The 24,095-nt window shown below is 42.1% G+C and overlaps 1 protein-coding gene across 1 annotated transcript in view; it reads left to right on the top strand.

Annotated features, from left to right (window-relative positions):
* The first annotated feature begins 10,802 nt into the window (after nucleotides 1-10,802).
* The window catches only part of LOC112240222 (adhesion G protein-coupled receptor B2-like), a 199,434-nt gene continuing 186,141 nt past the window's right edge, over nucleotides 10,803-24,095 (top strand). The window contains exons 1-4 of the mRNA XM_042309838.1: nucleotides 10,803-10,904; nucleotides 13,810-14,004; nucleotides 14,304-14,372; nucleotides 20,298-20,406. Of these exons, the coding sequence (XP_042165772.1) occupies nucleotides 10,878-10,904; nucleotides 13,810-14,004; nucleotides 14,304-14,372; nucleotides 20,298-20,406 (400 nt within the window). The 5' untranslated portion in view covers nucleotides 10,803-10,877. The remainder of the gene's footprint in view (nucleotides 10,905-13,809; nucleotides 14,005-14,303; nucleotides 14,373-20,297; nucleotides 20,407-24,095) is intronic.

Genomic DNA, 24,095 nt, shown 5'->3' with positions numbered 1-24,095 from the left:
CAACTGTTCTGCCTGCGGCTATGGAACCCTGACCTGTTCACCGGACATGCTACCTTGTCCTGGACCTGCTCTTTTCAACTCTCTCTCTCTAGCTCACCTGCTGTCTCGAACTCTGAATGCTCGGCTATGAAAAGCCAACTGACATTTACTCTTGAGGTGCTGACCTGTTGCACCCTCTACAACCCCTGTGATTATTATTATTATTTGACTCTGCCTGTCATCTATGAAAGTTTGCAAATCTTGGCCATGTTCTGTTTTAATCTCCACCCGGCACAGCCAGGAGAGGACTGGCCACCCTCAGAGCCTGGTTCCTCTCTAGGTTTCTAATCTCAACCCGGCACAGCCAGAAGAGGACTGGCCACCCTCAGAGCCTGGTTCCTCTCTAGGTTTCTTCCTAGGTTCTGGCCTTTCTAGGGAGTTTTTCCTAGCCACCGTGTTTCTACATCTGCATTGTTTGGGGTTTTTGGCTGGGTTTCTGTATAGCACTTTGTGACATGATGTAAAAATGGCTTTATAAATACATGTTATTGATTTAATTTGTAGGTGTGTCCAAACTTTGAACTGATACTGTATACAAATAACTAAATAGTAAACAGGTAAAACTAAACAAAGTACAGCCAGTGTGTCATTCCAGCTTCAGTTTGAAGTGATTGTGTTGGTACCATCCCTTCTCAAAAAATGTTACCGGTTAGGAAACTTATGAATTTGTCTCCAGAACCAATGAGAAACCAAAAATGTACATTTCCACAACTTCCAAGGGACCAGATGTGCTAGCTGGGTATTGTCTTCTCTCCTGCTCTCTCTCTCTCTCTCTCTCTCTCTCTCTCTCTCTCTCTCTCTCCTCTCTCTCTCTGTCTGTTTGTCTATCCATTTTCCTGCTCCCTTTTATTTTAGTTTGTTGCACAGTATCTATCTTTCTGTATGCCTCTTCATCCCTCACTCTCTCCCTCACTCTCTCTCTCTCTCCCTGTTGACATCATTTTCCCTCCATTTTCTTTCCTGTCTCTTGCTCTCTCAATCTTCATATTCACTCTCCCTTTCTGCATTTCTCTCTCACTTTATCTCCCTCTTCCTCTCTTTTTCCCAACCTATTTCTCTTTTGCTCTCCCCTCTCTCTATTCTTCTCCCCCCCCTCTCTCAGCTCACAGGACGAAGGGTATTGTTCAAAGCCCTGCTTGGTGTGATTTGTCAGTGTGTCAGCCACTGCAGCAAACAGCACGGTTTAATAAGCATGCCTTTGACTGGGTTTTCTCTTTCTGTGTGTCTGCGTGTGTGTGTGTGTGTGTGTGTGTGTGTGTGTGTGTGTGTGTGTGTGTGCGCATGCATGTGTGTGTTTGTGTGTGTGCGGTGCTCTGGGAGGCTATAGATTAGATAAATGTCAGACATTGCCGCAGAGTGAACTTCTGTCAGAGATGTCCTTTTATAGCTCTCTGGCATGTTGCAGAACATACAGATCTGTCCAAGAGTTTGGAGGGGAACATAGATTTAGATGAAGCAGAAGGCTAAGGGTGCATCTCTCACTATCTTTCTCTCTTGTCCTGCGCTGTTTTCTCTCTCTCTCTCTCTCTCTCTCTCTCTCTCTCTCTCTCTCTCTCTCTCTCTCTCTCTCTCTCTCCCTCTTCCCCAGACTCTGAGTATTTCCTCTCTTGTAATATTCTTCATCGTTCAGGGTTATGTAGAGAGGGATAAAAAGAGATATGAATACAAAGAGGGACAGATAAAGACAGATTGCACATGGATTGAGTGTACAAAACATTAGGAACACTCTTCCGAATATTGAGTTGCACTTCCTTTTGTCCCCAGAATAGCCTCATTTCGTCCTTAATGTTTTGTACATTCACTGTATATTGTAGAAGCAATGATGGAAATACAGTACCTGTCAAAAGTTTGGACACACCTACTTATTCAAGGGATTTTCTTTAAGTGTACTATTTTCTACATTGTAGAATAACAGTGAAGACATCAAAACCATGAAATAACACATATGGAATCATGTAGTAACCAAAAAAGTGTTAAACAAATCAAAATATATTTTATATTTGAGATTATTCAAAGTAGCCACCCTTTGCCTTGATGAGAGTTTTGTTCACTTTGCACACAAAACATGCAATAATGTCTAAAAACATGTTTTTGCTTTGTCATTATGAGGTATTGATGAGGAAGATGAGGTAGATTGATGTAATGATGAACATATATTGTAGAGGTAATGAGAATACATATTCTAGAGGTAATGATGAACATATATAGAAGATGTAATGATGAATATATATTGTAGATGTAATGATGAATATATATTGTAGAGATAATGATGAATATATTGTATAGGTAATGATGGATATTGTAGACATAATGATGAATATATAATGTATAGGTAATGATGAATATACTGTATATTGTAGAGGTAATGATGAATATTGTAGACATAATGATGAATATATATTGTATAGGTAATGATGAATATACTGTATATTGTAGAGGTAATGATGAATATTGTAGACATAATGATTAATATATATTGTAGATGTAATGATGAATATATATTGTAGAGATAATGATGAATATATTGTATAGGTAATGATGGATATTGTAGACATAATGATGAATATATATTGTATAGGTAATGATGAATATACTGTATATTGTAGAGGTAATGATGAATATACTGTATATTGTAGAGGTAATGATGAATATACTGTATATTGTATAGGTAATGATGAATATACTGTATATTGTAGAGGTAATGATGAATATACTGTATATTGTAGAGGTAATGATGAATATACTGTATATCGTAGAGGTAATGATGAATATAATGTATATTGTATAGGTAATGATGAATATACTGTATATTGTATAGGTAATGATGAATATACTGTATATTGTATAGGTAATGATGAATATACTGTATATTGTAGAGGTAATGATGAATATACTGTATATTGTAGAGGTAATGATGAATATATATTGTATAGGTAATGATGAATATACTGTATATTGTAGAGGTAATGATGAATATTGTAGACATAATGATGAATATATATTGTATAGGTAATGATGAATATACTGTATATTGGATAGGTAATGATGAATATACTGTATATTGTAGAGGTAATGATGAATATACTGTATATTGTAGAGGTAATGATGAATATACTGTATATTGTATAGGTAATGATGAATATACTGTATATTGTAGAGGTAATAATGAATATTGTAGACATAATGATGAATATATATTGTATAGGTAATGATGAATATACTGTATATTGTATAGGTAATGATGAATATACTGTATATTGTAGAGGTAATGATGAATATACTGTATATTGTATAGGTAAGGATGAATATACTGTATATTGTATAGGTAAGGATGAATATACTGTATATTGTATAGGTAATGATGAATATACTGTATATTGTAGAGGTAATGATGGATATTGTAGACATAAGCATGAAGATATAAAGCAGCGCTAATGAAATATACAGAAAGGGAGGGTAATAAATACAATGCCTGGGAAAAATGGAATCTGTTGCAGGATATTATTGAATTGCAGTGTGTGTGTTATATCTAACTCCCTCTCTCTCTCTTCTGTCTCTCTGCAGCACCTCATGAGATCTGTAGAGATGAGTACCTTGTAACCATGACCTGGAAAAGAGCCTCGGCTGGAGAAACAGTCTACAACAAGTGTCCGACTAACGCCACTGGTAAACCTGACGATACTATGACAGTACTATAACTATACTGCTATTATAAACCGTGATTATGTCTTCTAACAGTCAGGGTTGGGATATGGAAGAAACACTTTTCCATTCCATTACACACATGTACTAGTGTGTAACAGGACAAATATAAGCACCCCCTAAATGATAATGTATTATGTACGTTTACACTGTAATGATGTAGTCCAACTAGTACTAAGTGTCTGACTACTACTAGTACTAAGTGTCTGACTACTACTAGTACTAAGTGTCTGACTACTACTAGTACTAAGTGCCTGACTACTACTAGTACTAAGTGCCTGACTACTACTAGTACTAAGTGCCTGACTACTACTAGTACTAAGTGTCTGACTACTACTAGTACTAAGTGTCTGACTACTACTAGTACTAAGTGCCTGACTACTACTAGTACTAAGTGCCTGACTACTACTAGTACTAAGTGTCTGACTACTACTAGTACTAAGTGTCTGACTACTACTAGTACTAAGTGTCTGACTACTACTAGTACTAAGTGTCTGACTACTACTAGTACTAAGTGCCTGACTACTACTAGTACTAAGTGTCTGACTACTACTAGTACTAAGTGTCTGACTACTACTAGTACTACTAGTACTAAGTGTCTGACTACTACTAGTACTAAGTGTCTGACTACTACTAGTACTAAGTGTCTGACTACTACTAGTACTAAGTGTCTGACTACTACTAGTACTACTAGTACTAAGTGTCTGACTACTACTAGTACTAAGTGTCTGACTACTACTAGTACTAAGTGTCTGACTACTACTAGTACTAAGTGTCTGACTACTACTAGTACTAAGTGTCTGACTACTACTAGTACTAAGTGTCTGACTACTACTAGTACTAAGTGTCTGACTACTACTAGTACTAAGTGTCTGACTACTACTAGTACTAAGTGTCTGACTACTACTAGTACTAAGTGTCTGACTACTACTAATACTACTAGTACTAAGTGTCTGACTACTACTAGTACTACTAGTACTACGTGTCTGACTACTACTAGTACTACGTGTCTGACTACTACTAGTACTAAGTGTCTGACTACTACTAGTACTAAGTGTCTGACTACTACTAGTACTAAGTGTCTGACTACTCCTAGTACTAAGTGTCTGACTACTACTAGTACTAAGTGTCTGACTACTACTAGTACTAAGTGTCTGACTACTACTAGTACTACTAGTACTAAGTGTCTGACTACTACTAGTACTAAGTGTCTGACTACTACTAGTACTAAGTGTCTGACTACTACTAGTACTAAGTGTCTGACTACTACTAGTACTAAGTGTCTGACTACTACTAGTACTAAGTGTCTGACTACTACTAGTACTAAGTGTCTGACTACTACTAGTACTACTAGTACTAAGTGTCTGACTACTACTAATACTACTAGTACTAAGTGTCTGACTACTACTAGTACTACTAGTACTACGTGTCTGACTACTACTAGTACTACGTGTCTGACTACTACTAGTACTAAGTGTCTGACTACTACTAGTACTAAGTGTCTGACTACTACTAGTACTAAGTGTCTGACTACTCCTAGTACTAAGTGTCTGACTACTACTAGTACTAAGTGTCTGACTACTACTAGTACTAAGTGTCTGACTACTACTAGTACTAGAAGTACTAAGTGTCTGACTACTACTAGTACTAAGTGTCTGACTACTACTAGTACTAAGTGTCTGACTACTACTAGTACTAAGTGTCTGACTACTACTAGTACTAAGTGTCTGACTACAACTAGTACTAAGTGTCTGACTACAACTAGTACTAAGTGTCTGACTACAACTAGTACTAAGTGTCTGACTACAACTAGTACTAAGTGTCTGACTACAACTAGTACTAAGTGTCTGACTACAACTAGTACTAAGTGTCTGACTACAACCAGTACTAAGTGTCTGACTACAACTAGTACTAAGTGTCTGAGTACTACTAGTACTAAGTGTCTGAGTACTACTAGTACTAAGTGTCTGACTACTACTTGTACTACTAGTACTAAGTGTCTGACTACTACTAGTACTACTAGTACTAAGTGTCTGACCACTACTAGTACTAAGTGTCTGACCACTACTAGTACTAAGTGTCTGACCACTACTAGTACTAAGTGTCTGACCACTACTAGTACTAAGTGTCTGACCACTACTAGTACTAAGTGTCTGACCACTACTAGTACTAAGTGTCTGTCCACTACTAGTACTAAGTGTCTGACTACTACTAGTACTAAGTGTCTGACCACTACCAGTACTAAGTGTCTGACCACTACTAGTACTAAGTGTCTGACTACAGTGTGAGTGTGAAAAGTAATACATTCTGGTTAATATTGTGGTGCTGGAGATTCATGTTATTTTCTATCAGATGTTTTTTTCAGAGCAGGTGCCTATCCAGACACTGTCCTCAGGCACTCACTGTAACTAATAATATACTGCTTAATAGATGAGGACTTTGAAATGTGTGTGTGTGTGTGTGTTTGTGTGTGTGTGTGTGTGTGTGTGTGTGTCTGTGAGCGCTTGTGTGTGCACAAGTGCCTGTGTGTATGTTTGCATGTGCGTGCATGTACGTGTGTGTATGTGTGTACGCACATATGTGTGTGTGGAATCTATTCCAGCAGAGAAGGTAGTTTGTACGGTGTCTAGATGTCATGAAGTTGGACCTGTTACGAAATGGATCTGGAGCTTTCCCACCCAGACCCAATTTACATACAGATTAAGTCAGAAGTTTACATACACCTTAGCCAAATACACTTAAACTCAGTTTTTCACAATTCCTGACATTTAATCCTAGTAAAAATTCCCTGTCCTAGGTCAGTTAGGATCACCACTTTATTTTAAGAATGTGAAATGTCAGAATAACAGTAGAGAGAATGATTTATTTCAGCTTCTATTTATTTAATCACATTCCCATTGGGTCAGAAGTTTTTCATACACTCAATAAATATTTGGTAGCATTGCCTTTAAATTGTTCAACTTGGGTCAAATGTTTTGGGTACCCTTCCACAAGCTTCCCACAATAAGTTGGGATGCTTTGATATACCCACATAATGGTCCTTCCTCGTGATGCCATCTATTTTGTGAAGTGCACCAGTCCCTCCTGCAGCAAACCACCCCACAACATGATTCTGCCACCCCTGTGCTTCATGGTTGGGGTGGTGTTCTTCAGCTTGCAAGCCCCCCCTTTTTCCTCCAAACATAATGATGGTCATTATGGCCAAACAGTTCTATTTTTGTTTCATCAGACCAGAGGACATTTCTCCAAAAAGTACGATCTTTGTCTCCATGTGCAGTTGCAAACCATAGTCTGGCTTTTTTTATGGCGGTTTTGGAGCAGTGGCTTCGTCCTTGCTGAGGGGCCTTTCAGGTTATGTCGATATAGGACTCGTTTTACTGTGGATATAGATACTTTTGTAACTGTTTCCTCCAGCATCTTCACAAGGTCCTTTGCTTTTGTTCTGGGATTGATTTGCACTTTTCGCACCTAAGTACATTCATCTCTAGGGGACAGAATGCGTCTGACGGCTGCGTGGTCCCATGGTGTTTATATGCATACTATTGTTTGTACAGATGAACATGGTACGTTCAGGCATTTGGAAATTGTTCCCAAGGAACCTGACTTGTGGAGGTCTACAATTTTGTCAAATTTCTTTAGATTTTCCCATGATGTCAAGCAAAGAGGCACTGAGTTTGAAGGTAGACCTTGAAATAAATCCACACCTCCAATTGACTCAAATGATGTCAATTAGCCTATCAGCTTCTAACGCCATTACATAATTTTCTGGAATTTTCCAAGCTTTCCAAGGCAGAGTCAATTTAGTGTCAATGTAAACTTCTGACCAACTGGAATTGTGATACAGTGAATTATCAGTGAAATCATTGATTTGTGAACAACTTGTGGAAATAATTATTGAGTCCTGCACAAAGTAGATGTCATAACCAACTGGCCCAAACTGTAGATTGTTAAGAAGAAATTTGTGGAGTGGTTGAAAACGAGTTTTAATAACTCCAAGTGTATGTAAACTTCCAACTTCAACTGTAAATGTATTTTTAAAATATATAGACCCGTTCCAAACGAACGGACCCGAGGACAACTAGACCCGTTCTGTATAGACTTGGTCGGATCCAGACCCAGTCCGATCTGATCCAAGTGATGGAAGCAGGCGGGGGAGGGGCCGTACTGGAGCGAGTGACACGGGGAACAGGGAGGAGGGAGGAAGAGACAAGAGACAACAACCAACCAACAAGCTGACTCGCACTATAGTAGACTAATAGCTGCCATGGCTAGGTTATTCATCATCCAATAAGATTATGCAGTACCTGTCTTGACTGCATGAACCCAGGAGAAGCATGTTAAGCTAGCTAAACCTGTTGTAGGAGCCCACCTGTTGTATTTTTACTTTTTTTAAACTTGGCAAGTCAGTTAAGAACAAATTCTTATTTTCAATGACAGCCTACCCCAACCAAACCCGGACGACGCTGGGCCTGTGGGACTCCCAATCACTGCCAGATGTGATGCAGCCTGGATTCGAACTAGGGACTGCAGTGACACCTCTTGCTCTGAGATCCAGTGCCTTAGAGCGCTGCTCCACTCAGGAGCACAATTGTTTTAGAAGCCCACCTGTTGTAGAAGCCCACCTGTTGTAGAAGCCCACCTGTTGTAGGAGCCCACCTGTTGTAGGAGCCTACCTGTTGTAGAAGTCTACCTGTTGTAGGAGCCCACCTGTTGTAGAAGCCTACCTGTTGTAGAAGCCTACCTGTTGTAGGAGCCCACCTGTTGTAGGAGCCCACCTGTTGTAGGAGCCCACCTGTTGTAGGAGCCCACCTGTTGTAGGAGCCTACCTGTTGTAGAAGCCTACCTGTTGTAGAAGTCTACCTGTTGTAGGAGCCACCTGTTGTAGGAGCCCACCTGTTGTAGGAGTCCACCTGTTGTAGAAGCCTACCTGTTGTAGAAGCCTACCTGTTGTAGAAGTCTACCTGTTGTAGGAGCCCACCTGTTGTAGAAGTCTACCTGTTGTAGGAGCCCACCTGTTGTAGAAGCCTCCCTGTTGTAGAAGCCCACCTGTTGTAGGAGCCTACCTGTTGTAGAAGCCCACCTGTTGTAGGAGCCTACCTGTTGTAGGAGCCCACCTGTTGTAGGAGCCCACCTGTTGTAGGAGCCCACCTGTTGTAGGAGCCCACCTGTTGTAGGAGCCCACCTGTTGTAGGAGCCCACCTGTTGTAGGAGCCTGTTGTAGAAGCCTACCTGTTGTAGAAGTCTACCTGTTGTAGAAGTCTACCTGTTGTAGGAGCCCACCTATTGTAGGAGTCCACCTGTTGTAGAAGCCTACCTGTTGTAGAAGCCTACCTGTTGTAGAAGTCTACCTGTTGTAGGAGCCCACCTGTTGTAGAAGTCTACCTGTTGTAGGAGCCCACCTGTTGTAGAAGCCTCCCTGTTGTAGAAGCCTACCTGTTGTAGAAGTCTACCTGTTGTAGGAGCCCACCTGTTGTAGAAGTCTACCTGTTGTAGGAGCCCACCTGTTGTAGAAGCCTCCCTGTTGTAGAAGCCCACCTGTTGTAGGAGCCTACCTGTTGTAGAAGCCCACCTGTTGTAGGAGCCTACCTGTTGTAGGAGCCCACCTGTTGTAGGAGCCCACCTGTTGTAGGAGCCCACCTGTTGTAGGAGCCCACCTGTTGTAGAAGCCTACCTGTTGTAGAAGCCTACCTGTTGTAGGAGCCCACCTGTTGTAGGAGCCCACCTGTTGTAGGAGCCCACCTGTTGTAGGAGCCCACCTGTTGTAGGAGCCCACCTGTTGTAGGAGCCTACCTGTTGTAGAAGCCTACCTGTTGTAGAAGTCTACCTGTTGTAGGAGCCACCTGTTGTAGGAGCCCACCTATTGTAGAAGCCTACCTGTTGTAGAAGCCTACCTGTTGTAGAAGCCTACCTGTTGTAGAAGTCTACCTGTTGTAGGAGCCCACCTGCTGTAGAAGTCTACCTGTTGTAGGAGCCCACCTGTTGTAGAAGCCTCCCTGTTGTAGAAGCCCACCTGTTGTAGAAGCCCACCTGTTGTAGGAGCCTACCTGTTGTAGGAGCCCACCTGTTGTAGGAGCCCACCTGTTGTAGAAGCCTACCTGTTGTAGGAGCCCACCTGTTGTAGGAGCCTACCTGTTGTAGGAGCCCACCTGTTGTAGGAGCCCACCTGTTGTAGGAGCCTACCTTTTGGCTCTTGGTCATTCTAGTCTATCCATCTCCTTCAACTTTTAATTCCATCATTTTAATTCCATCTTCAATTGATTAGATATCCTCTAACTTTTGCCAAAAACTGAGGCTTTATGGCAGTAGCGTATTGCCTCTTTGATGACTTATAATTGCCCAACAACGAGCTACACGCGCCACTCATGAAAACCAAAGAGCAGCAGCATAAATTATAAAATCTCTCTCTCTCTCTCTCTCTCTCTCTCTCTACTGCAGCAGTCGCGTTCAGATCTTTTAGGGGACCTTCCAGACAAGTCAGTTAAAATGACTCATATCCGAGACCTGTGACAATCATATCAGATCCAACCGAGACCGGTGACATTATTTAGAATTCTGGACCCGCTTGGGTCCCAGATGGATTGTCTTTCATTCGGGTACAGGTGGATCCGTGAAGACCTGCAATGGTATCCCACAGGGCTCAAGTTTCAGTTTCACCATATGGTGTTTCAAATCAAATCAAATCAAATCAAATGTATTTACATAGCCCTTCGTACATCAGCTGATATCTCAAAGTGCTGTACAGAAACCCAGACTAAAACCCCAAACAGCAAGCAATGCAGGTGTAGAAGCACAAATGTTTCTATGTTTCCCTCTCAATAACTGTGTACATGTATACTATGTGTGTGACCTTATAGAGTAGTTGTATATTAGATAGTGTTAGGTGGATGGTTGACCTGAGGTTGACCTTCGTTCTACATTATAGTGGGTATACTATGTTGGAAACAAGTTGCAATGAGAATCTCATGAGGTTACTGGATAACATGAAACCAATGTGTTATTGCTGTTAAGTTTTACATAACAATGGCATCTCGTTCTCTCTCTCCTCTCTCTCTCTAGGATCTGCTAGTCGTCGTTGCTTGCTGGACGCTAATGGAGTTGCTTACTGGGGTCCTCCGAGCTTCGCCAGATGCGTCTCGATGGAATTCAGATATTTACATTTATCTGTAAGGCCCTTTTTCACGCTCTCTCTATTCACATCTCATTTATTCAAATACAGTTGGTCTTGTATAACATGCTCAATGAGCCACCTGTGCCGCGGCGTTATTGTGAATGCATTTTAGTAAGCTACCTTCTATCCAGATGGTGCATACTAACGCATAGACAACTAGCAGAAAGTCTTCTGTTCTTGTCATATTTAGTAGTAAGTCATAGCAGAGCCATTTGAACTTTGTACATTTGAAATGCACATGTGCTTAATGTTGTCATTTTAGCATGTCTTCCACTTCCTCAATATTTCCATCGCTATTTCCAAACTACGGACATCCTTTCTTCTTCTAGCCTGTATTATGAACAACTCAATGATTAAACAGATCGCTGTTTAAATAAACAATTTGTTCTCGAAGACTGACCTTGCCCAACACAGGTTGAATAAATGAATTATGGCGACGCCCACATCGTATTTGTTTGCCCGTCAATAGACGTGGGATTGTATTCATAAAGTGTCTTATAGTAAGAGTGCTGAGATCAGTTTTGCCTTTTTAAATAATAATGAATAATATTACATAAACATGTGGGGCCTGATCCTAGATCAGCACTCAACTCTGAGATGGTTTATGATTTCTGGCCATGAATAACTTTCTGTGAAAAGTTTGTCCAGTTAGTCATAAGTAGCATTGTCATCACTCTAAACACTTTCTCCCTCTCTAATGAGTTACTGCTTTCATCCATTGTTTAATGAATGCATTGGTTAATCATTGACTAATCTCTTATGGACAGATTCTCATGGAAGTTGAAACGGCAAGAATCTGTCAAGGCTCACATAGAGTGATTACGAACAGCAGTAGTTCCTGGTTTTTGGTTTTCATCATTGATGATTTGGATGAATCAGGATTGGGCAAAGGCGTTGCTTAAACGGGCGCAGTGAAGCGAAAATGTCCTTTTTGGCCATTATAAATACAAGTGAAATTAGCGGAAGGAGTGGTTTGGCCAAAAATGTCTGTTTACAAGGGAGGAAACGTCGCTTCCTTCCTTTACACAAAGGTAATCACAATAGTTAACAAGAAATTACACTTTTAGATAATCTTTTAGATCATTTTACTTCTGGGTAACTGAGATTTATCATCGACTGTCGTGACCTCTGACCGTCTGTCTCCATGGCGATAATGGAAGCCAACGGGGTGGCCACCAGGCGTGCTGTGATTGGTTGATTGCACTGTTAGCCTAGGCCTGCGTTCACCACTAACCTTTCATTAGCATGGAGCTACGGTTCATTAGGTTTGATTGCTGTTGTGACTGAAGATCACGTGTGTGTGTGTGTGTGTGTGTGTGTGTGTGTGTGTGTGTGTGTGTGTGTGTGTGTGTGTGTGTGTGTGTGTGTGTGTGTGTGTGTGTGTGTGTGTGTGTGTGTGTGTGTGTGTGTGTGTGTGTGTGTGTGTGTGTGTGTGTGTGTGTGTGTGTACGTGGATTTCAGTCAAAGTGTCATGCAGCAATGTGGAATACATAGAGTAGCCAGTATCTATCCAGTTATATCTGCAAAAATGCCTAATAAGGGCTTGGGGCTGAGGGTTAGAGTCTGAGTGTTAGGGGCTGAGGGCTAGGGGCTGAGGGCTAGTGGCTAAGGGCTAGGAGCTGAGGGCTAGGGAATGAGGGTTAGAGTCTGAGTGTTACGGGCTGAGGGCTAGGGGCTGAGGGCTAGGGGCTGAGGGCTAGGAGCTGAGGGCTAGGAGCTGAGGGCTATGGAATGAGGGTTAGAGTCTGAGTGTTACGGGCTGAGGGCTAGGAGCTGAGGGGCTAGGGGCTGAGGGCTAGGTACTGGGGGCTGTGGGCTGAGGGCTAGGTACTGGGGGCTAGGGGCTGAGGGATAGGTGTTGAGGGCTATGGGATGAGGGCTAGGTGCGGAGGGCTAGGTGCTGAGGGCTAGGTACTTGACCAAGATACTGGTCATTTATGACATTCAGTACCCTTACATACCTATAATACCTACTGATCCCAAGCAAAGATAGATGGATAAGAAGCCTCAGATCTTTCTCTCTCTACTCTTTGCTCTCTACCTTACCTATATCTCTCTCTCTCTCTCTCTCTCTCTCTCTCTCTCTCTCTCTCTCTCTCTCTCTCTCTCTCTCTCTCCTCTGTACTCTCTTCCTCACCTCTATCTCTCTCCTTCTGCTCTCTTCCTCACCTATATCTCTCTCTCTGCTCTCTACCTCACCTCTATCTCTCTCTCTCTACCTCACCTCTATCTCTCTCTCTCTGCTCTCTACCTCACCTCTCTCTCTCTCTCTCTCTCTCTCTCTCTCTCTCTCTCTGTGTGTGCTCTCTACCTCACCTCTATCTCTCTCTCTCTCTCTCTCGCTCTGTGTACTCTTTACCTCACCTCCATCTCTCTCTGTGTACTCTTTACCTCACCTCCATCTCTCTCTCTGCTCTCTACCTCACCTCGCTCTCTCTCTACTCTCTCTCTATCTCTCTCTCTCTCTCTGCTCTCTACCTCACCTCGCTCTCTCTCTACTCTCTACCTCACCTCTATCTTTCTCTCTACCTCACCTCTCTCTCTCTCTCTCTCTCTCTACCCTCTACCTCACCTCTATCTCTCTCTCTACTCTCTACCTCACCTCTATCTCTCTCTCTCTACATCACCCCCATCTCTCTCTCTCTGTCTCTCTCTCTTTCTTGTTCTCTCTGTCTTTCTCTTGTTGACTCTCTCTCTTTCTCTCTCTCTTTCTCTTGTTCTCTCTCTCTCTTTCTCTTGTTCTCTCCCCCTCTCTCCCTCCCCATCTCTCTCTAACCCGTGTTTCTATACCCTTTCTCCCTCCCCATCTCTCTCTAACCCGTGTTTCTATACCCTCTCTCCCTCCCCATCTCTCTCTAACCCGTGTTTCTATACCCTCTCTCCTCCCCTGCTGTCTCCAGTTGCGAGAGCATCTTGCGAAGGGTCAGAGGACCCTGGCTGGAGAGGGCATGTCTCAGGTCGTGAGGAATCTCCTGGATCTCTTACAGAGGAGGAGCTACTACAGTGGTGACCTCCTGTTCTCCACAGAGATTCTCCGAAATGTGACGGACACCTTCAAGAGAGCAACCTACATCCCAGCTCCCGACGACACACAGGTGGGTGGGGAGGACACAAATACACACCCACACACACACACACACGCACGCACGCAAACACACACACACACGCGCGCACGCACGCACGCAAACACACACACACACACACACAAACGTTCAAGAGAGCAAACTACAGCTCCTGACAACTCGCAGGTGGGTGACATATACAGACAGATAAAACACAACACCTACGGGGAGAAAACAGACAGATAAAACACACACCTACATCCCTACATGTTGCATGTAAACTCACACCCCTCAGCTCCCCAAAAGTCAACCCTCCTCTTCTCTTTCCTCAGAAATTCTTCCAGGTAGTCAGCTATATGTTGGACATGGAAAACCTTGAGAAGTGGGAAGACGCTCATCAGGTAGGCTTTTAAACTGTTGTTTTAGTGTGTGTGTGTGTGTGTGTGTGTGTGTGTGTGTGTGTGTGTGTGTGTCAGAGTGTCTGGCTCTGTCACAGTTGGATGAATTTGATAGCAGTGTTTATGTCATTATCAGAAGAGTTGTAAAATCACACCTGTTTACCATTCAGCACAGATCATACTCCAGACTGTGTACATACTGACAACCAGTGTGTGTGTGTGTGTGTGTGTGTGTGTGTGTGTGTGTGTGTGTGTGTGTGTGTGTGTGTGTGTGTGTGTGTGTGTGACTACCAGAACCCATTGGATTATCCAATTACCTTGAATGAGCTACATGACAAAATACAAACCCTACAACCCATAAAGGCATGTGGTGTTGATGGTATCCTCAATGAAATGATGAAATATACAGACAACAAATTCCAATTAGCTATACTAAAACTCTTCAACATCATCCTTAGCTCTGGCATCTTCCCCAATATTTAGGCTACCTGGGGCGGCAGGAAGCCTAGTTGTTAGAGCGTGGGACTAGTAACCGAAAGATTTCAAGATTGAGTCCCCAAGCTGACAAGGTAAAACATCTGTCGTTCTGCCCCTGAACAGGCAGTTAACACACTGTTCCTAGGCTGTCATTGAAAATAAAAATTGTTCTTAACTGACTTGCCTAGTTAAATGAAGGTAAAAATAAATATATATATATTTGGAACCAAGGACTGATCTCCACAGAAGTGGAGACAAATTTGACCCTAATAACTACTGTGGGATATGTGTCAACAGCAACCTTGTAGAAGTCTGCTGTTAATTTTCCCATTTCCACAGTGAAAACAATCTACTGAGCAAATGTCAAATTGTCTTTTTACCAAATTATCATACAACAGATCATGTATTCACCCTGCACACCCTAATTGACAAACACACAAACCAAAACAAAGGCAAAGTCTTCTCATGCTTTGTTGACTTCAAAAAAATCCTTTGACTCAATTTGGCATGAGGGTATGCTATACAAATTGATGGAAAGTGGTGTTGGTGGTAAAACATACAACATTATAAAATCCATGTACACAAACAGGAAGTGTGAGGTTAAAATAGGCAAAAAACACACACATTTCTTCCCACAGGCCCGTGGGGTGAGACAGGAATGCAGCTTAAGCTCCATCCTCTTCAACATATATATCAACAAATTGGCGAGGGCACTAGAACAGTCTGCAGCACCCGGCCTCACCCTACTAGAATCTGAAGTCAAATGTCTACTGTTTGCTGATGATCTGGTGCTTCTGTCACCAACCAAGAAGGGCCTACAGCAGCAGCTAGATCTCCTGCACAGATTCTGCCAGACATGGGCCCTGACAGTAAATCTCAGTAAGACCAAAATAATGGTGTTCCAAAAAAGGTCCAGTCGCCAGGACTACAAATTCCATCTAGACACCATTGCCCTAGAGCACACAAAAAAACTATACATACCTTGGCCTAAACATCAGTGTCACAGGTAACTTCCACAAAGCTATGAATGATCTGAGAGACAAGGCAAGAAGGGCATTCCCTGCCATCAAAAGCAACATAAAATGTGACATACCAAATAGAATCTGGCTAAAAGTACTTAAATCAGTTGTATAACCCATTGCCCTTTATTGTTGTGAGGTCTGGGGTCCGCTCACCAACAAGAATTTACAAAATGGGACAAACAATAAATTGAGGCTCTGCATGCAGAAATCTGCAAAAACATTCTCTGTGTACAACGTAGAACACCAAATAATGCATGCAGAGCAGAATTAGGCCGATACCCACTAATTATCAAAATCCACCTAAAAGGAAGCAATTCCCAAATCTTCCATAACAAAGCCATCACCTACAGAGAGATGAAGCTGGAGAAGAGTCCCCTAAGCAAGCTGGTCTTGGGGCTCTGTTCACAAACACAAACACCCCACAGAGCCCCAGGACAGCAGCACAATTAGACCCAACCAAATCATGAGAAAAAAAAGATAATTACTTAACACATTGGAAAGAATTAACAAAAGAAGAGAGCAAACTAGAGTTCTATTTAAAACTAAACAGAGAGTACACAGTGGCAGAATACCTGACCACTGTGACTGACCCTAAACAGAGAGTACACAGTGGCAGAATACCTGACCACTGTGACTGACCCTAAACAGAGAGTACACAGTGGCAGAATACCTGACCACTGTGACTGACCCTAAACAGAGAGTACACAGTGGCAGAATACCTGACCACTGTGACTGACCCTAAACAGAGAGTACACAGTGGCAGAATACCTGACCACTGTGACTGACCCTAAACAGAGAGTACACAGTGGCAGAATACCTGACCACTGTGACTGACCCTAAACAGAGAGTACACAGTGGCAGAATACCTGACCACTGTGACTGACCCTAAACAGAGAGTACACATTGGCAGAATACCTGACCACTGTGACTGACCCAAACTAAAGGAAAGCTTTGACTATGTACAGACTCAGTGAGCATAGCCTTGCTGTTGAGAAAGACCGCTGTAGGCAGACCTGGCTCTCAAGAGAAGACAGGCTATGTGCACACTGCTCACAAAATGAGGTGGAAACTGAGCTTCACTTCCTGTCCTCCTGCCCAATGTATGACCATATTAGGGACACATATTTCCCTCAGATTACACAGATCCACAAAGAATTCGAAAACAAACCCGATTTTTATAAACTCCAATATCTACTGCGTGAAATACCACAGTGTGCCATCACAGCACCAAGATTTGTGACCTGTTGCCACAAGTAAAGGTCAACCAGTGAAGAACAAACACCATTGTAAATACAACACATATTTAAGCTAATTTATTTTCCCTTTTGTTCTTTAACCATTTGCACATCGTTATAACACTGTATATACACAGTGGGGAGAACAAGTATTTGATACACTGCCGATTTTGCAGGTTTTGCTACTTACAAAGCATGTAGAGGTCTGTCATTTTTATCATAGGTACACTTCAACTGTGAGAGACGGAATCTAAAACAAAAATCCAGAAATCACATTGTATGATTTTTAAGTAATTAATTTGCATTTTATTGCATGACATAAGTATTTGATACATCAGAAAAGCAGAACTTAATATATGGGACAGAAACCTTTGTTTGCAATTACAGAGATCATACGTTTCCTGTAGTTCTTGTGTGTGTGTGCGCACATCCATATTTAGTTATTAAACGATGCATATGACCCCAATGCACATGCTATATCCCCCAACATACATTTTATCATAACACACATAGCCATTATCATGGCACACAACAACAGCACACATGAGATAATGCCTAGTCAGCGAGGCTGAAGGTAGCCTTGTGGTTAGAGTGTTGGGTCAGTACCTGAAAGGTTGCTAGATCAAAACCCTCATCTGACAAGGTTAAAAAAAAGGCAGTTAACCCACTGTTCCTAGGCTGTCATTGTAAATAAGAATATGTTCTTTAACTTAACTGGCTTGCGTAGTTAATTGAAACATTTTTTTTTTTATCACAACAGCACACGTAGCATAATGCCCCCAACATATATATGAAGTGGGAAGTTTACATACACCTTAGCCAAATACATTTAAACTCAGTTTTGACATTTAATCCTAGTAAAATTTCCCTGTCTTAAGTCAGTTAAGATCACCACTTTATTTTAAGAATGTGAAATGTCAGAATAATAGTAGAGAGAATGATTTATTTCAGCTTTTATTTATTTCATCACATTCCCAGTGGGTCAGAAGTTTACATACACTCAATTAGTATTTGGTAGCATTGCCTTTAAATTGTTTAACTTGGGTCAAACGTTTCAGGTAACCTTCCACAAGCTTCCCACAATAAGTTGGTTGAATTTTGGCCCATTCCTCCTGACAGAGCTGTTGTAACTGAGTCAGGTTTATAGGCCTCCTTGCTCGCACATGCTTTTTCAGTTCTGCCCACAAATTGTCTCTGGGGTTGAGGTCAGGGCTTTGTGATGGCCACTCCAATACCTTGACGTTGTTGTCCTTAAGCCATTTTGCCACAACTGTGGAAGTATGCTTGGGGTCATTGTCCATTTAGAAGACTCATTTGCGACCAAGCTTTAACTTCCTGACTGATGTCTTGGGATGTTGCTTCAATATATCCACATAATTTTCCCACCTCATGATGCCATCTATTTTGTAAAGTGCACTAGTCCCTCCTGCAGCAAAGCACCCCCACAACATGATGCTGCCACCCCCATACTTCACGGTTGGGATGGTGTTCAAATCAAATTACAAATCAAATGTATTTATAAAGCCCTTCTTACATCAGCTGATTTCTCAAAGTGCTGTACAGAAACCCATCCGAAAACCCCAAACAGCAGGCAATGCAGGTGTAGAAGCATGTGTTCTTCGGCTTTCAAGCCTCCCCCTTTTTCCTCCAAACATAATGATGGTCATTATGGCCAAACAGTTCTATTTTTGTTAAATCAGAACAAAAAGTATGATCGTTGTCTCCATGTGCAGTTGCAAACCGTAGTCTGGCTTTTTTTATGGCGGTTTTGGAGCAGTGGCTTCTTCCTTGCTGAGGGGCCTTTCAGGTTATGTCGATATAGGACTCCTTTTACTGTGGATATAGATAATTTTGTACCTGTTTCCTCCAGCATCTTCACAAGGTCCTTTGCTTTTGTTCTGGGATTTATTTGCACTTTTTGCACCAAAGTACGTTCATCTCTAGGAGACAGGTTGCGTCTCCTTCCTGAGCAGTATGATGGCTGTGGTCCCATGGTGTTTATACTTGCGTACTATTGTTTGTACAGATGAACGTGGTACCATCAGGCGTTTGGAAATTGCTCCCAAGGATGAACCAGACTTGTGGAGGTCTGCATTTTTTTCTGAGGTCTTGGCTGATTTCTTTAGATTTTCCCATGATGTCAAGCAAAGAGGCACTGAGTTTGAATGTCGGCCTTGAGATACATCCACAGGTACACCTCCAACTGACTCAAATTATGTCAATTAGCCTGTCAGAAGCTTCTAAAGCCATGATGTAATTTTCTGGAATTTTCCAAGCTGTTAAAGGCAGTCAACTTAGTGTACAGTCAACTTAGTGTATGTAAACTTCCGACTTCAATTGTACATATTATCAATACACACACATCCATTACCATAACACTCAACAACAGCACACATGCGTACACAGACTGAGATAGCTGCTTTTCTGAGGACCGTTTTAGTTACCACCTACCTTAGTTCAATGTGTGGACTAAGATGCTCTGGATAAGAGTGTCTGTTTAAGGACCACATGTATAACGTGAAGAGAGAGGGAGAGAGCACAGTATTGAAATATTAATGCGGTAATTACGATGATGATGTTTTGACAATCAAATGAGACGATACGCTGCAATCAAGCCACTGCAAAACAATCAAGTCATGATCTTCCCATACTTTACTGATACCAATACCTTAGGCTGGATTTCCTATGGCACCCTATTTTATATGAAGTGCACTATTTTTGTCCAGTGCCAAAGAGCTCTGGTCTAAAATAGTGCACTATATAGGGAATATGGTGTAATTTGGGATTCCGCCTCAGCAGACATACAGTAAAAGGCATTATGTCCCTTGTCTGCTAATTAGCTGCACTTAGCATACGGGGCTAACGAGTGCCAGCAAGCCAATGACTGTTGTAATGTGTTGGTGGTAAATAGGTTATTGGTGATTCTTTAGCTGTGACACTTCCTTCTGGCAACATGAAATTCACAGGAACAGAAGATACACTTAGACTGGTGTATGAAATGAGAGAGAGAATGAGAGAGAATGACAGTCGGTAATTCAATATTTGTCTATGAAAGAAAGTTGTATTCATGATATTGTTCTCTCTGTCTTTCTCACACTCTCCCTTCTCTCTCTCCCCCTCCTCCCCCTTCTCTCTCTCTCTCTCTCTCTCTCTCTCTCTTTCTCTCTCTCTCTCACTCGCTTCCCCATGCCCAGGTTTCTCCTGGTACGGCCCATCTCATGCGTATCTTGGAGGACTTCATCCATCTGATTGGAGAGGATCAGAAACCCTTCCAGAGTTTCCTGGTGGTCACCAACAACCTCAGTGAGTAGTCAGTTTAACACTCACAGGTAGGGGTGCAAAATTCCAGTAACTTTCCCCAAACTCCCAGGTTTTCAAGAAATCCTGGTTAGAGGATTCCAGTTTTTCCTGCTTATTCCCTTTGGGCGTCTTATTCCCTTTGGGTGTCTTATTCCCAGTGGGTATCTTATTCCCTGTGGGTGTCTTGTTCCCTGTGGGTATCTTATTCCCTGTGGGTATCTTAATCCCAGTGGGTATCTTGTTCCCTGTGGGTATCTTATTCCCAGTGGGTGTCTTAATCCCTGTGGGTGTCTTAATCCCTGTGGGTGTCTTATTCCCTGTGGGTGTCTTATTCCCGGTGGGTGTCTTATTCCCTGCGGGTGTCTTGTTCCCTGTGGGTATCTTATTCCCAGTGGGTGTCTTGTTCCCTGTGGGTATCTTATTCCCAGTGGGTGTCTTGTTCCCTGTGGGTATCTTATTCCCTGTGGGTATCTTATTCCCTGTGGGTATCTTATTCCCTGTGGGTATCTTATTCCCTGTGGGTATCTTATTCCCTGTAGGTGTCTTTTCCCTGTGGGTATCTTATTCCAAGTGGGTGTCTTATTCCCTGTGAGTGTCTTATTCCCTGTGGGTCTCTTATTCCTTGTGGGTCTCTTATTCCCTGTGGGTGTCTTATTCCCAGTGGGTATCTTGTTCCCTGTGGGTATATTATTCCCCGTGGGAATCTTGTTCCCCGTGGATATCTTATTCCCAGTTGGTATATTGTTCCCTGTGGGTATCTTATTCCCTGTGGGTATCTTATTCCCTGTGGGTATCTTATTCCCTGTGGGTATCTTATTCCCTGTAGGTGTCTTATCCCTGTGGGTATCTTATTCCAAGTGGGTGTCTTATTCCCTGTGAGTGTCTTATTCCCTGTGGGTCTCTTATTCCTTGTGGGTCTCTTATTCCCTGTGGGTGTCTTATTCCCAGTGGGTATCTTGTTCCCTGTGGGTATATTATTCCCCGTGGGAATCTTGTTCCCCGTGGATATCTTATTCCCAGTTGGTATCTTGTTCCCCGTGGGTATCTTATTCCCAGTGTGCATCTTGTTCCCAGTGGGCATCTTGTTCCCTGTGGGTATCTTATTCCCAGTGGGTGTCTTGTTCCCTATGGGTGTCTTATTCCCTGTGGGTGTCTTGTTCCCTGTGGGTATCTTATTCCCTGTGGGTATCTTATTCCCTGTGGGTGACTTTTTCCCAGTGGGTATCTTGTTTCCTGTGGGTTTCTTATTCCCTGTGGGAATCTTTCCCCCCTCGAGTCGATATCCGCATCCTGTGGAAATCTAGTTCCCAGTGGGCATCTTGTTCCCTGTGGGTATCTTAATCCCAGTGGGTATCTTGTTCCCTGTGGGTATCTTATTCCCAGTGGGTGTCTTAATCCCTGTGGGTGTCTTAATCCCTGTGGGTGTCTTATTCCCTGTGGGTGTCTTATTCCCGGTGGGTGTCTTATTCCCTGCGGGTGTCTTGTTCCCTGTGGGTATCTTATTCCCAGTGGGTGTCTTGTTCCCTGTGGGTATCTTATTCCCAGTGGGTGTCTTGTTCCCTGTGGGTGGTGGGTGTCTTATTCCCTATGTCTTTATTCCTCTGTGGTGTCTTATTCCCTTAGGGTCTCTTATTCCTTGTGGGTCTCTTATTCTGTGGGTGTCTTGTTCCCTGTGGGTATCTTATTCCCTGTGGGTATCTTATTCCCTGTGGGTGACTTTTTCCCAGTGGGTATCTTGTTTCCTGTGGGTTTCTTATTCCCTGTGGGAATCTTTCCCCCCTCGAGTCGATATCCGCATCCTGTGGAAATCTAGTTAGTGTGATAAAGAATCCCCATAAAAATCTGTGATGCGTTGGATACGTCTCAATCCACTGCATACGCCGAAGTCGCACTTCCGCATCTGCTGTGAAAGGTGACAGAGCTAGCACAGTGTGTGTCAGACCATCCCGAAAATCAGTCTTCTCACAAAATGGTGTTCTCCGTTTTGCTCTACAACCTCTACAAGCATCTTAGGACTTGTCTGAAGTCGGTTCAGACGATCTGACAACTTCTGTAGCGTCCGAACAGTTTTGGCTACACACTAATATGACCTCTCTGGGGGAAAGGAGAGATTCTCATGAACACACCCGTGATGGTTGTTTTGCTATAGGACATCCACAGGCCTCACAATACTCCTCTGAAGGTCCCCCGGTACCAGTTGAAAAAATGAATGGAAGTACTGTATATATGGAGACTGTTTAGTGCCAAAAATAAGGGGTTAACTTTATTTTATCTCGCAGATATAGGACAGACACTTCCTTCCACAATTTTTTTGGGGTGTTGTTGTTCCATGAAGTGAATTTGTTATTCAATGTGTTTGTATGAGTTAATAGCAGTAAACCCAAATCCAATTTTTTAAATCAAATAATTTTTTATACTTCAAGGGGTCTTACAATTTAAAATCAAATAGTAAAATGATCCTTGGTATGACCTTCTTAACTTCTTGCGTCGAGCAATCCCGTATCCGGGAGCGTAATCATAGCCTCAAGCTCATTACCATAACGCAACGTTAACTATTCATGAAATTGCAAATTAAATGAAAGAAATATATTCACTCACAAGCTTAGCCTTTTGTTAACAACACTGTCATCTCAGATTTTCAAAATATGCTTTTCAACCATAGCTACACAAGCATTTGTGTAAGAGTATTGATAGCTAGCATAGCATTAAGCCTAGCATTCAGCAGGCAGCATTTTCACAAAAACAAGAAAAGCATTCAAATAAAATCATTTACCTTTGAAGAACTTCGGATGTTTTCAATGAGGAGATAGCAAATGTTCATTTTTTCCAAAAAGATAATTTGTGTAGGAGAAATCGCTCCGTTTTGTTCATCACGTTTGGCTAAGAAAAAAAAAAGAAAATTCAGTCATTACAACGCCAAACTTTTTTCCAAATTAACTCCATAATATCGACAGAAACATGGCAAACGTTGTTTAGAATCAATCCTCAAGGTGTTTTTCACATATCTATTAGATGATAAATCATTCGTGGAAGTTGGGTTTTCTCATCGGAAGCAAATGGAAAAATACACGCAGCTGGAGATTACGCAATAATTGTGACGGAGGACACCAAGCGAGCACCTGGTAGATGTAGTGGTCAATCTTCCAATGATATGCCTACAAATACGTCACAATGCTGCAGACACCTTGGGGAAACGACAGAAAGTGTAAGCTCATTCCTGGCCCATTCACAGCCATATAAGGAGACATTGGAACACAGCGCCTTCAAAATCTGGGGCACTTCCTTTTTGAAATTTCATCTTGGTTTCGCCTGTAGCATCAGTTGTGTGGCACTCACAGACAATATCTTTGCAGTTTTGGAATAGTCAGAGTGTTTTCTTTCCAAAGCTGTCAATTATATGCATAGTCGAGCATCTTTTCGTGACAAAATATCTTGTTAAAAACGGGAATGTTTATTTATCCAAAAATTAAAAGAGCGCCCCCTATATCCAAGAAGTTAAAACAAGTCCATATAGCTTAGCAGTAACCCCCCGGCTTAGACAGGGCTTACTATAGACTGTAATGGGTTATTCCCTGTGGTTATCTTATTCCCTCTGGATATCTTAGGGAAATGTAACAGCATTTTTGCAGTCTTATCCTCAACACTACCAACTCAAATAAGTTTACCTTTCCATTAGTCAGCACCTCTCTACC

Source organism: Oncorhynchus tshawytscha, linkage group LG31, assembly GCF_018296145.1.
Source record: "Oncorhynchus tshawytscha isolate Ot180627B linkage group LG31, Otsh_v2.0, whole genome shotgun sequence".
In the NCBI taxonomy this organism is placed as follows: Eukaryota; Metazoa; Chordata; class Actinopteri; order Salmoniformes; family Salmonidae; genus Oncorhynchus; species Oncorhynchus tshawytscha.
This window is presented reverse-complemented; position numbering and strand designations above follow the sequence as displayed.